The sequence below is a fragment of the Xiphophorus couchianus genome, chromosome 22 (assembly GCF_001444195.1).
Source record: "Xiphophorus couchianus chromosome 22, X_couchianus-1.0, whole genome shotgun sequence".
Lineage (NCBI taxonomy): Eukaryota > Metazoa > Chordata > Actinopteri > Cyprinodontiformes > Poeciliidae > Xiphophorus > Xiphophorus couchianus.
The window spans coordinates 16,463,530-16,477,590 of NC_040249.1; the positions used below are offsets into that span (position 1 = coordinate 16,463,530).

Genomic DNA, 14,061 nt, shown 5'->3' on the forward strand with positions numbered 1-14,061 from the left:
TATCCCAAAGTTTGAGCATATCACAGAGCTCTCTGTTCAATTAATCCAATATATTTTTTTAAAAAATGGAAAGAGTGTGGCTCAACTCCAAACCTACAAAGACATTTCAGTCCAACTAAACCAACAGGCTGGACAGGAAGAGCATTGACCAGTGAAGCAGCCATAGCACACTTATGAGATTTATTATTTTTTAAGAAATGTGAAAGTCACTTAAAATTGATTTTCACAATCAATTTTGTGATTGAAATTGAAATTGCATAAACTTCAAGGTATGAAGTTTATACACACAAAATGTGATAGACACAAAAAAAAGACACATTTTGTGTCTTTATAGACACAAAATGTGTCAAGGACCATGAAGGCAGTATACACATTTTCACTATTTATAGTAACTGTGCCACATACAGGCTACTATAAAGCATTTTTTTATTTGTTAGTATTATTGGTAATCATCTAAAGGTTTATATAAGGTTTATATTTTATACTTTTGGGAACCATTGTTCAATCTAAGAATCTGGTCCAAGGGATAACATGTAAAAAGATCAATAAAAACCTTTTAGATTAAGAGGGAAAAACACAAACAAAACACTAAAAAAAATGCTGTCATCTTTAAAAAATGTGTATACTTACTTTTTCTTCAGTTATCTTTATTATAAATGAATTTTCTAGTTTAACTATCTGTAAACAGTCCAGAAGGTTTCAAGGGATTTTTAACCCATACTGTTTGGAAGAGCAGTTCAGCTTCCCACCACTAGAGGATGCAACAACCTTTTCAATAACAACAATTAAAGCAGTAGAGCTTCTATCTCAGCATCTCCTACTGTACCTTTGTCATCAGATTCCAGCAGCTCTCTTTGGGGTTCAGCAGGAGAAACAGCTTTCACTGGAGTTGTAGATTCAGGAGTTTCAAAAGCACCATCAGAGTCTGAGCTCCTAAAACAAAACATAAGTTACACCTGACATTAATAAGGCTGCAAAATATTCAGAGGCCATATCAGAAAGATTAAGAGTTTCGCAAAAGGCCCGTTTATTCTCCAAGTAACCATTGATGCAAATGAATGAATGAATGAATAAATAATTTTTTTTAAAGAAAAACAGAGAGAACCTAAATGTTACTCAAAAGATTGAGCAGATGTTCTGGCATCAGGTTATTAGCTGCCTTTATGTGAGCACTAATATTTTAAAATTGTTTCTGAGCTGCACAAGAACACAGTGTACAAGTATATTCTAATAAATGATCATATCAATGAAAAATAATTAATTTCAGTAATACAATTATAAAAAAAATTAACTTATGGCCCACTGATTGTAAATTTGTGGATTAGGGTTTACAGCTAATTAAAAACTAGAATGTACTTTTTCAAAACAGATTATTGCATAAAGCTAATAAAAAAATATTTTTACAAAGAAATTTATGCTATGCAATCACTGAGACGACTGCTGGAAATTAAATAAAGATCAATATCAGACAGACAGTGGATGTCTAAAGAAATGGCATGACTAAAAAGACATGTACAATTGACTATTGTCAGCATGTGAGATGTCATGCAAAGACTGAATGGTAACCACTGAGTAAATAAAGTACTGGACCTTGGGGGACTCCTCCTAGAAAGCTTTAATAAAATGCAACTTTCGTGAAAGCTTTAATAAAATGCAACTTTCATGTAAATACTGTCCTTCAATTAAAAGGAATACTAGTCCAGACACCAGCCAGATGTTCAAGTTAATGGAGTAAAACGCTACGATACGCAGCACCAAATGATGGACTGAGGTTGTGAAAACAAGCATAGAACAATTTCCAATGCTGGAAAACAAAAAGGTTGTCATAACTTTAATCAGTCGAATACTACAACAGACAATGTTATACAGATGCTTAATCTGAATTTTAAAAAGCTAAATATTAGAGGTTTCTTATATTTAAATAGAAAAAAGAGCACCTGAGAAATATTCCAATAAATGTGGTTTATAAATTACATCAATTATAGTAAGCGTTCCTGTTTTCATATCACGCTGGGCATTATTGGCAGAAATGAAAAAAGCTAAATCTGCAGAGAGGTATGAAATAACAACACACCAGAGACCCATTTCACTACACAAACACATACACCTCCATCTATCTCAGGGTACAAAGGCTTTGTGTTAGAGGATATAGCGAGAAACACTGAAAATCAATGGAAGTGGAGCTCACAGATTAACAACACCACTACGCATCAGTTCAGAGCATCATTTCATGGCATGCAGCCCGAGCCCGTCTCACCTCTGTCTGGCTGCCTCCCCGGCAGTCTTTAATAAATTATCATGATGAGAACCCCAAGAGAGACGCTGCAGGAGCCCCAGAGTCGGATCAGAACCCGGGCTGTTCCCGTCTCCTGCCCCTCCCAAAAGCGTATCCCAGCCCCATCGGGCCCACTGCAGAGGAGACAGAGCCTGCCACGTACTCACTGCCATGGCTACCAGAAGTCTGCACTGCGATGCTACCGGCAGCCAGGTGCAGCAACACTTCTTCCTCCAAAGATGATGCTCCAAGATCTTCTTTCCCCCTTTGCTGCCTGATGTTCAGATTTACCTGCTTTAGGTCAGCTTACTCTGCTTCTCTCTTTGTCATCAGCCACCATCAGTCTGTCCCCTCACCACACAAGTAGTGGATGCAGAATGAAAAAGATCTCCTCTCTCTCTGCCTCTCTCTCTACCTCACCCTCTCTCTCTTTGCGTCCCTCTCTTTTTGATCAATGAAAAACAAACAGTCTAGTGTTTATAAAATTTTCATTCAGATATTTAAGTATTAGACAACAAGAATCATGGGTTAAATTCTGAAACTGTTCCTACATATGATGATGATGTCATCAAATTAATGACAGTTCATTGATCAAAAAGAACAAAAGAGCCAATAAAGACAACAAGACAACATCAACATCACAACAAAAAGCACCATAAAAAGGTGCTTCTCTGACACCTAGTCATGGAGTCATAGAAGCATGTCATCGTTAGAGCAGGGGGAGAAAAAAAGATGTCGAAAAACAACAGAGCATTAATCAGAAGTTAGCTTTTGTGTCAGACCCAGCTGAGCAGTACATGAAGGCTGAAGGACAACACATCAAAAACTAATTAAGGGAATGTAAGCCAGCTCACTCTGTGAATGCCAGTACATCTTTCAGCGTTTTGGACTGTTTTCCCAAGCACCAGACACATATCAAAAAACTGCAACAGGAAGAAATAATCATTCATGTCCAATTGCCAAAAACAAAATGGTCTTGATATATAGTCTGCTCTGTTTAAGTACCTTCTCACATATAGCTAATACATTACGCAAATTACTATTATAGTTATTGCTATAATCGTCATTATTATATAATGATTTTTTCCCCTTATTACTATTATTTTAGTCGTTTTTTTTTTACATAATTTAACTTAGCAGTTACTAAATATTATAGCTAAATATGTTACGCTATGCATAAACGTTTGGTCACTGCTTGCATTGTAGTTTAGCTATAAATGGTTCAAAGGTTCAAATTAAGGTCATGTTTGAGTTTTTAGTGAATAAATCAGAGCTAAGTTTAGCAGATAACATTAATATGACTGCAAACAGTGTATTTCTATGGTAACCAGAGAAATGGATGCTATTCTCTCCATATTCCTCAAGAAGGAAAAGAAACACTGAATGCACAAAATTCCATGCTGTAAAGTCAGGTAAATTTTAGTGAAGGTAATTAAATTGGCAAACACAAATTTCTGCCTTCTGTGCAAACAGATTTTACTCAGAAGGCATATGGCTGAATAGTCTGGGTGAGGGGGTGAATATAAACAAAGAGAGCAGCATTTCACAGCCCTCTCTGATAGGCTGAGGAGCCTGCCTGGAGACAGAACGCTTTGCAGAGCCAGGCAGAAACACACAGACTGTCAGACAGCCAGACATGTCTGCTGCCGGCAACACCATCTGATGCTGTCTGCTTAAACAGCTTCTAGTGCTTGAGGAAAGCCAGTGGGTAAAACAGGTAGCAATAAAACCAAATAAAACATGGAATTAGTCTTTAAATGTGATTAAAAGTTAAAAGAAGATGGAAGCAGACTGATTTATAAATAGAGGGGGAGTGGTACACTACGGGGTATTTACGAGAGGAGCACGGTGGAAGAGGGAGGTAAAATATGGTAGTTTCCCAGAAAAAACGGGAGACCTGACAGGTATGAGCTTCCCTTCACCTTCATCTTTTACTTTGTAGTTTAATATTTCTCTTAGCTTGCTAATTCATCGCTGGAGTTTTCCATAGGATTTATTGTTAGAACTTTATTAAAAACAGAAGTGTGAAGAAAGAACAAGGACAAAATTGTATAGTTGACATGCTGAAAACAAACCAGCAGAGGGAGCCCCTGTGTTTTTCTGATAAGATGAATGAATATTCATAAACATACTGCACACTACACAAGAAGTCTGAACAGTGTCTCTATGTAGGTTTTAGAACATGCTTCGCTAACCACAAATGTTCATGTTTTTTGAAGTGGTTTATGTTGTCAGCTGGCACAAAACAGTGCAAAATTGAATAAAAGTTTAATAAAAGACCTTTAAGAATTTTAAAATAATCTGAAATATGTGGCTTGCATTTGTATTCATCTCCTCTGAGTCTATCTTGCTTGTACTCTACTGCAGCTCCAAGTGCTTTGGGGTTTGCAGCTACCAGCTTTGCAAAATGCCTGCAGACTGAAATAGTTGAAATAAAAATGCAAAATACCTTAAGCTCAGTCAGGGTGTCTGGGCTGTTCTAAAACACAGATGTGCTTTAATTGTAACAATTTTATTGTAGCTCTATAGGTTTATAGTTGAATCACATCTGGAGTCTCACGTATTTTTCAGCCTCAGACTGGTTTTATTTTAGGCTGAATTTAGTACCACCTATCTTACTATAAACTGTTTTGTTCTAAACACTTGGATACGCACTAAGTTTTTTGTCTTTCTTTTTTTTTATTTAGTCAAAACATTCTGTGTTGGTCTGATCTAATCAAAGCACCTTTTCTCAATATATTTACTACATCCTTGTTTCTCACGTGGTTAGTAGCGAATTGGACATTTTATGATCCCCCACCCCCAACAGCTGCTTTCTCATTGCTATAGTAGATTATTTTAGGGGTATCAGAGTAAAGAGGGGGGTAAATGAATGCATGCCATAGTTTTTAACAATGTAACTTTGTGTTGATCTCATAAAATCCAACACAGCCAATATACATTCGATCACAAAGAGCACCTGAAGGTAGTTGAGTGTGCTTTAATTCAGATTCCAACCAAAGTTTGTGTCAAATATTGATATTTGATTAAAAATATGATCAACAAAGATAATTTAATTCCAAAGCCTCTAGTATGAATTTTTTATAGCATTCCCCCCACTAATTTTAAATAATTATAGTCTTAAACATTAAATTCAAATTAGCATAAATTGATATTTGCAGGAAGAAGCCTTACAGAAACTGCAAGACCATCAAATATTTTTTCTTCTTTCTAATGGAGAAAAAAAGGATTCATCTTCCTGTTCTCATTTCACTTCACCATTGAGCACCAGAGTGTCTGAGATGTGGAGCACTGATCCACTCCTGAGTTATCCTCCAACCCCCCCACACAGCGTGTTCTATTTCAACACCGTCACCGACGTCAGCTCCCAGTGCGACGGCAGCGTCCTCCTTCTTCCAGAACAAAAACATCACCCCACCAGTCTCCCTGTGCCACCTGACTCACTGTATTCTGCTTCCCAGGGACTCCTCTGTAAGCACTGTTATGGTTTTTCTGTAGCTACTATACAGTATTGGCAGCTGAAGAAAGTGCATGTGCGTCCACACGTGTTTAGGTGATCTTATTTACATCGTAAAATCAAATCAGACTAGCATTTAAATGCTTGTTTTTTAATAGCTTAGACTGTTTATTATTAGAGAAAACAGAATGAAAAAAACAAAAGCGATTAGTGTTTTTCCAACGTCTTAATCTAGAAAATGGCATCACCTGGCAGCTATAGTGAACATCTATGCAGCAAAAAAAAACAATCTTTGTGACACAATTTTGTGGTTTTGTCCCTTCCAATCGGAACAATAAACACAAATGTCAATAATTCCAAACTTACATGTGCTCTTGAGATGGACAGCGCATCTGTCCTTGCTCCATGGACTCGTTGGCTCCCATCCTTGACTATCTCTGCCCACCCTGCCCCCCACCCCTGCCTGCTCCTGCTGCCCAGCCACCAACCACATCCACCTGCTACCTCCAAAGCTCCCTCTCCTTGTAGGCTTGCAGAGCGGGTAGCCTGTATCAGAGGAGGTGAGCGCACCGTGCTGCAGTGCAGAGGATGAGAGCGGGCTCCTTGCATTAGGGAGCAAAACGGTGGCGGACGATTTAAGAGGCTCTTCGCTTCATGTACAGCATCCTCTGTCCTCTGCTCCTCAACTTACGGGAAGTATTCCTCCCTCTCATCTGGTGCAAATGCAAACAAAATGATGAAGCACCCAGAGAAGGAAAAAAAAATCTCAATCAAGTCTAAAAATAAAAAAAGCATAAAAAATATTCCAGCTTTCTTGTCGTTCTAGATGTGACTGAAGAGCGTCTCCTCTGCTCAGCTCCAGAAATCGCTGAGCTGTGTTGCTGCTCTCACAGCCTCCTCCCCCTTTTTTCCTTCATTCTCCCCAAACACCAGACTCCTGCGTCTTTAAAAAGACAAGCAGCTCTTTAGCCCCCCTCATCTGCTAATGCAACTGTGCAGGGGAGCCAAACAATGGATGCACCCTGAAACTGCCGTGATAAAGTGTCTTTTTCTCCTTCGCTCTCAGTTTCTCTTTTCCACCATCCCAGACATCTGAGTTAACATACCTCACTAAATCGCTATCATGGTGCCAGATATTCACTCCATCAGCCTACGACCTGTACAGAAAAAATACCTACTTGTCGTTCCCTCTTTTTCACACAATGGAAGGATCCAATACAGTCTAGCCAACCAGGGAGATGCCTGAGGTAAACAATAGAGTGCATGAAACCAGAGTCTCAGAGTTTTTGCTTTCTATATGTCTATAATGCTAGCAGCAGTTCTTCACAAGAAAAAAACTTTAAAATACAACTGCATTTGTTTCCAACTACAGAATGCAATAATGTGTTGGGAGAGACGGACACTGTAAAATCTGAAGTTACAGATGTCAGTTTCCTACTTTTAGTTTGATGCACATCTTATTAAAAAATTAGAGACCTGGTAAAAATGTGCAAAAAGCCTTACAATAAATTAACCTTTGATGGTGGTCGGCTAATGTCACTTTTAAAAATTAAGAAAGATAAAACTTTCCATTTGAATAAGTTTACACAGTGAGTAATTTAAATCTACAATAGTAAAATTTGTCATTAAAATAACTAGTTAAATCTGCTGTACCTCATTCTGTCAATAGTTTTCTACCATTTTTACAAAGTACAATCATGTATATAGAAATAGGTTTTGTGTGAATTCCTCTTTACACAACCTAGCAATTTGTTTCGGATCATTACATTGCTGAAAGACCAAATCCAACAGACTTTATTTAAAATCTGTTGAATTTTGGTATTTACAAAGGTTCATGATGCCGTGCACTTTACCATTTTTCCCAGACAAAAAAAAAACAAACGGTCCCACAGCATCACAGATTCTCAACCGTACTTTAAATGCTGTGATCCTTTTCCCAGATGTCCTTTTGTTTCAACTCCAACTCAACTGCAGTGGGGTTTTTTTATATAAAGAATCAACTTTAGTCACATCTGAAAAGACACATTTATCACAGTTGAATTAAGCAAAATCCACATGTTTATATTTTTTGATGGTAGTTTTCCAGGCTACCATTTTTTTGTGTTGTTTTGATATAACTGGGTCTTCATTCAGCCTTGTGGCTCTTTGGCTAAAATAAACTTTAGTTCCTGCCCTCCCTAAAGGGACTTTCAAAGATCGCTTTCTTTTTTTTTCAACAATGAGTAAAAAAGTAAAAATCAAGTCGTGGGTTGGATTTTTCAAATTTTTTAGAGTGAGATAATGCTGCTGCAAATAAAGTTAATTCAAATGCATTTTACACATCATTATAGGGATGTTAATAAATATTTTCATATCTGATTTTGTCTGTCTCTTTGTTGAAGCCCTGGTTTTCTCTCACTAACCAAAGCGATCAAGGAGTGGTTTCTTAAGTCATCTCTATGACAGATGCAAAGAATGTGTCCTGTGGGCTTTGGATAGGGGGCAGGATCAGTTTCGTCAAATTCCCAACTGATTTCAGCTACAAAGAGGGAAATGAGGCTAAGCAACTTGAGAAGAATAAATCTATTGTGCCCCCATGGGAAAGTACGGGGATTCTGGCTCTCTAGGATAACTTGAGCTGGCAGAAGCTCCAACTTTCTGTACAGAGGTTTCAGGTGTAATATCTGTGTCTGTCAGGGCAAAAATAATTGTTCCAGGTTTGCTCCGCACAACCTGGAACACAAACCCAGGTGTAAACATCAAGTTCATTCATTACTTGATGAATGAACTTGCAAAGCATGCTGAGGTTTTATTCTTAAACTGGCTTGATGGCTGATGATTTACAATTCAAAGAAACCCATTCAATTGTAGCCGAGTACGAAAGTCATAGCACAGACCCAGCTAAAAGAAAAATCATTGATTATTGTTTCCCTTTAGACTGCCCACCCCCACAGAAGCTCAAAGATGTATCTAGGACACAGAAGTCTGTCCAATATCTGTTCCAGTAGGTTCAGTATTGAATAAAAAGGCTGTTCTTTTACAGTTGAGCTATGCCCCTCAGTTTCAGCTGCAGAGCAGAAAGAAATAGAGTTCAGCCTACTCATGCACAGGAAAAAACGGCTGTGACAGGGTTTCCTGAAAGATTTATAACTGGGCTATGAAAGATTCAACTCAATATCCATTTTTATATCCTGTTTCAGACTCCAGTGCAATACATAAAACTCCACAAAGAACATTTTGTCCTTTAGGGCAAATGGAAGTAACCTTCCGTGGCAACCTTCATTCTCTACTCATGGGATGTTCCTTCTGCCATGACCAGTCATGCTAGTTAAACAACCAAAGTTGTCAGCATCTACCTCACATCTATCATTCGTTACACTGTTTTCAAAGAACCAGCTGAATTCTTGTTTATGGGGGTTTTTTAGATAATTTTCATTTCAGAATTCTAAATAAATTTCAAGCTTAGTTTTGAAGTCAATTTGCAAGCCACATTAGGCTACCAACAAACCAGTCACTTCAGTATGAGCACTGCACCCTACCACTCTGGCAGCTTTAGGCTTTATGAACCAGGCAGACTGTATGCAACACTGTTCTGATGTTGTCATCTTAACAGAGAAATTTCTCTCCACCTGAGACTGTGTAAACATTCTGGTCTCAGTCCTTTTTGAAATGTCTTGACCAAAAAAGCTCTTGGGGGGAAATTAAGCCAGCTCATATTAATCTGCACAGATGTTTTGATGGGGTGACGACGACTCAGGAGGTAGAAGTTCGCCTTGTTACCCGCAGTTTGCCGGTTCAAACCCCCACTTTGTCCCTCTACGTATTTGTGGCGATTGTACGGCAGCCTTGCTTCTGTCAGCCTTCTCTCAATCAGCATGTGAATAACTGAACAGGGTGTGAAGTGCTTCGGAGTCCTCTGATTTGATAAAGCAGTATACAAATACACTGCGTTTACCATGTAATGCCCAACGAAACTGGCAAAATTGGTCAATTGTTAAAGCTGAACTTAAGTGATGTCACTTTATGCCTTAAGTGACATCACTTAAGACATGTAGCAACTGATCAGACTACTTTTACTGTGTGTACCAATAAGAAATATAAAAGTGGCTTGTGAAGAGGACCAGGGCAGATCTGAGTGAAACGTGAATTAATGTCAGTTAACAGCCTAGGTGAAAAACCGATAAAAATCTCTCATCCCACATATTGTTTACCAAAGCCAGATGATTTAATCGATTATTGTGCTTCTTGTGATGTCATTGACAGCTTTTTCTTAAGTAGTTTACAGCTAAAAACTTTTTTAATTAGGTGAAATGCTGCAGTGGAAATCCATACTTTAGTACTTTTTTTTAATTTTTTTATTTTCCGTATTATTTTAAAAAACACACCACTAAATAGGTTTTTAAAATATTATCCATAGGAAAGAAACATACCGCTGTTATGCTGCAGCAGAAGATAACGATGAAAAATAACAGTCACAAGCAAAATAAGTAGAAGGTTTTCTGTGTCAAGCATGAAAATTTTAAAAACACATCTTAAATTACCTTCAGTTTGATCTTTTGTCTCAAAATTTAGAAGACACTACAGAAAATGTAATGGTTATAATTGCTGAAAATTAAGAGGTGGGAGTAGTTTGAGAAGAAACTAAAGTTTCACTGCATACATTCACTTTTAGCCACTAAGGACAGAGAAAAACCAACAGATTTACTGCCGCAAAATAAAAGTCACAGAAAGATGTGATAATTTCTTATTGATTAAGACCATTAAAATAAAGAAATATTTTTTTCAACCTAAAAAAAACAAACCAGTGAAGAAAATTACCTAAAACTGAAGTGGTAGGTCTACACATGCTCTGCCATAATCGTACATATCTTTGGTCAAAAATGAAAATCTGTGGAGTCAAATATAAAATTTTTTCAAAGGTTCCTCTTCACTGTACTCAAACAGGTCACTCAGAGACTGTAATTAATATAACATTATGCCTCACTGGGATTTTTTATCCTTCTGCTCCTCACTAAGCATGGCTTGTTTTCATAAAGCTAAATATTCACACAGCTGCTTCAAATAAATATGTACCTGACTAGGACTCCCTTGAGAAAGAGAGTCCTCTCTTTTGGTAAAATCAAGGTCAAATAAACTTCTGCATTTTAGAAGCTTCTTGTCTAAATCATAGAGATATATGTATCATGAAATGCATCAGCACTGATTTGTCCCCCTGTGTTCAGTCATGCAAACATGTGAGCACTTAAGCATTCCTCTGCACAGTTTGAAAAAAAACACCCTCTGGTGGTTGCAAAAATCTTTACACCATAGAAGTGGCTGAGTCATTCCTTCCAAATAAAACTTTATGCAATAAAATGCAAAGCCAAGAGGGGCTGCAGAAGAAGGGTGTGGGTTAAACAATGTGAACTATTCACACTTTATATATCGTGGCTATAATTTAGTAAGAGTTTCATAAAAAGTACATGACTGTGTTCCAGATATTTAAAAAAAATGCAAAGGAGCTTTGTCCACCTATGATTGCACATATAAAAACACAGTAGTTATAAAAAGTACATGTAAGTATCAGTTGCTATGTTAAATTTTAAAAATCAAGTTTGATTTCACTTTGTGGTCAGCGTACATAGCAGTGTCATGCTGTCATTTTATAAGTGAGATAACAAGCCCAGTTGATGACAGGGCATATAGGTTTATATGAAAACCTAATGCTGCTTTATGCTTGAACAGAACAAAAACATTGCCTTACAAAATTATGAGTACACCTTGCCCTTTTTGTCATTTTGTCACATAACAACAACAATTAGATTAGTTCTATTGGGATGTTATGAGACAAACCAACATAAAATAGTGAATAGATTTAAAATAGGAGGATAATTACATAGGAACAAAGTCTTATTAAAAAAAAAATTGTAGTGTGCATTTGCAGTCAGTACACCAGATAAAATGCACTTAGGATTGTGGTTGCAATGTATCAAAATTAATAAAAGTATTTGAAGTGCATGGGAATAATTTCACAAGGAACTTTTGTACTAAAATAAACTCAGACATTTAAAAATAGGGGTGATTTTCAACAAAACATTTGTAATTTGAAATATCTACTGTGAAATATGTACTTACTTTGTAAACTACTGGATAGATATGTTTTTAGATATTTCTTCCTCCTCCTATTTTAAGAGCTTATTCTAAGAAAAAATACCAGTTCAGCTGCATACTTATCATGTAAACATACACATAAGATGAGCTTCACATCTGAAATTTATTTCTTTGAGTTATGCAAAGAAGCCTTGCTGGAGGAGTATTTCAAAAAAGCTCCCTGTTAAAGAATTGCAAGATCAGGATCTACAAGTTGAGTAAGTGTGCCAGATGTCAATTTAATGGTATCATTTCACCAGAGCTATTATGCTGAAATTTAAGGGTTTTTGGCTTTGGAACAAATTCCGAGGTCCAAATTAAGTTGCATTGCATTTGTCAATGCTGAATTTTAAAGCTAAATGATAAAATTGCTTAAACATGGAGATGTTTACAGGCAATGGTGTGTACCGTACCTTAACAGAACCCGGCAGGGTGCAGACACAGGGTAAAGGTCCTCACAGGGTTCAGCAGGAAGTGTATAGGATTCTACAGGGGCAGCAGGAGGAAGGCAGGGGGATGCAGGTGGGGTTGGTGGAAGTGTCTCCAAAGATGTGAGAGGGGCGAGTGCTGAGGTTTTGTGGAGGTGAGGGGGGATGGCAGGCAGGTGAGCAGTGCTGTGATCGTTGGGGGCAGGAGTGGGAGAAGTGGGGACAGGTTGGCCGCTCTCTGTCTGCTCAGCAAGGGGGAGGCTGCAGAGGGAGGGAAGGCAAAACATCAGCAGGTAACCAAAAAACAAACTACATCCTTTGTCATGTTCCTGTTCAAATGACGTATGAAGCAGACTTGACTAAAAACAGAAGACGACAGTAAGTCTTCCTGTTTGAAACTCAATCTTCAGCTTGCCTCATTATTTGCCCAGACATGACAGTCTACTGTTTCAGAGACTTAGCCTGTTTAGCCTGATGGTGCAGGCTCTGTCATCAATGGCCTCCTGGTGGAGTGGATTTAGACCTGATCTGTTTTGGCCTTATCCCAAGTGGTAGGCTCTCTAATCTGACAGGCATTGCCTTGGACACCCATACAGCTGTTCTGCACTTGGGGAATGCCTCCTGTTTGGCTTCAGAAATAGCCCTGCAGACTCTTCTGACAACTAGAACCTCAAAATACCTTGATTATCAAAAGCACAAATTCAGCCAAATGTAAGCAGACATGTTCTTTTTAGATGTTCCTACCAAAACATGTTATACTTTCAATAGGAAATCTTCCTTTATTTTCAGGTTTTACAAATTAAAACACATTAAAAATGCAAGAAATAAAAATGTAGACATACAACCTGCAATGGGAAGCTAACAAAAAAGCCTCAATTCTCCAGTCCGTCTTATCTTCGTGGAGGTTTGTGGGTGTTTGCTTATGCACAGAAGGGGAGGACTATGACTAGATTCTATTAATTTGAGTCATTTTTTTCTCTTCCAATATGCACCCGTACTCAAACGTCCTCATCAGAAAGGTTCATAAGTAACTTGCCTGCATGTCTAAGCATTTTGTCATTAATTCTACCATTAATTTTGAGTGCTTTATTTATTTATTTTTTTTGGAAAGTACTCCCGGCTCAATGCTTCTGTGTTCAGTTGTGACTCTTTCCAAAAGAGAGTTACAGACAAAGCTATTGCTGCAGTTAATTTTGCATACTATCTTTGATTTGCTGTTCAATTTACGGTAGTCCTGAGCACAGAAGCCGTGCTTCTGTGCTCAGCTGTGTCTTATAAACCCACTGATAGAGCTGTTGCTGCTTTAGAGCTTTATGTTATGCTGTTTGCTGTAAAAAGTAAAGCAAGCCCTTCGATTTTAGGCTTTTCTCTTCCTAAAAGGAGCTGCTAAGACATACAATTTAAAGTATTCTCCTAGATTTGTTTATTTTTTATTTATTGTTTGTTTCTGCAATACAAAATAGTCCTGACCTAGTGCTTCTGTGTTTACATGTTTCTTACAAAATGGGCTTTACTTTAAGCTATTGCTGCCATTGATATTTTTTCTTTACCCCTGACTCAGCGAGTCTGTATTTCGGTGTCGCTTTTCTGAAAGGAGCTATTGATTATGAAGTTGGGTTAAATAACTTTGACTACTCTTATTGTTTTTCTTTGCCATAGAAAGTACTCCTGATTGAGTGTTTCTCTTATGTTTTTCTGTGCACAAAACGTTCTTTCTTTCCACTGTCGCCACATGCTTGCTTGGGTTGAGAAACCGCTGGGAATTCAATCACCTGAAGTCAAGAACTGAGCTT

At 37.7% G+C, this 14,061-nt stretch overlaps 1 protein-coding gene across 11 annotated transcripts in view; it reads right to left on the bottom strand.

The window, feature by feature from the left end:
- tacc2 (transforming, acidic coiled-coil containing protein 2) overlaps positions 1-14,061 on the bottom strand; it is a 60,643-nt gene that overhangs the window by 18,638 nt on the left and 27,944 nt on the right. For 10 of the 11 annotated variants that reach the window (XM_028006268.1, XM_028006270.1, XM_028006269.1 and 7 more), the window contains 2 exons: positions 12,254-12,529; positions 827-933 (listed from right to left, as the gene is read on the bottom strand). In XM_028006268.1, the coding sequence (XP_027862069.1) occupies positions 827-933; positions 12,254-12,529 (383 nt within the window). The remainder of the gene's footprint in view (positions 1-826; positions 934-12,253; positions 12,530-14,061) is intronic. The other variant, XM_028006272.1, reaches the window with a different exon arrangement.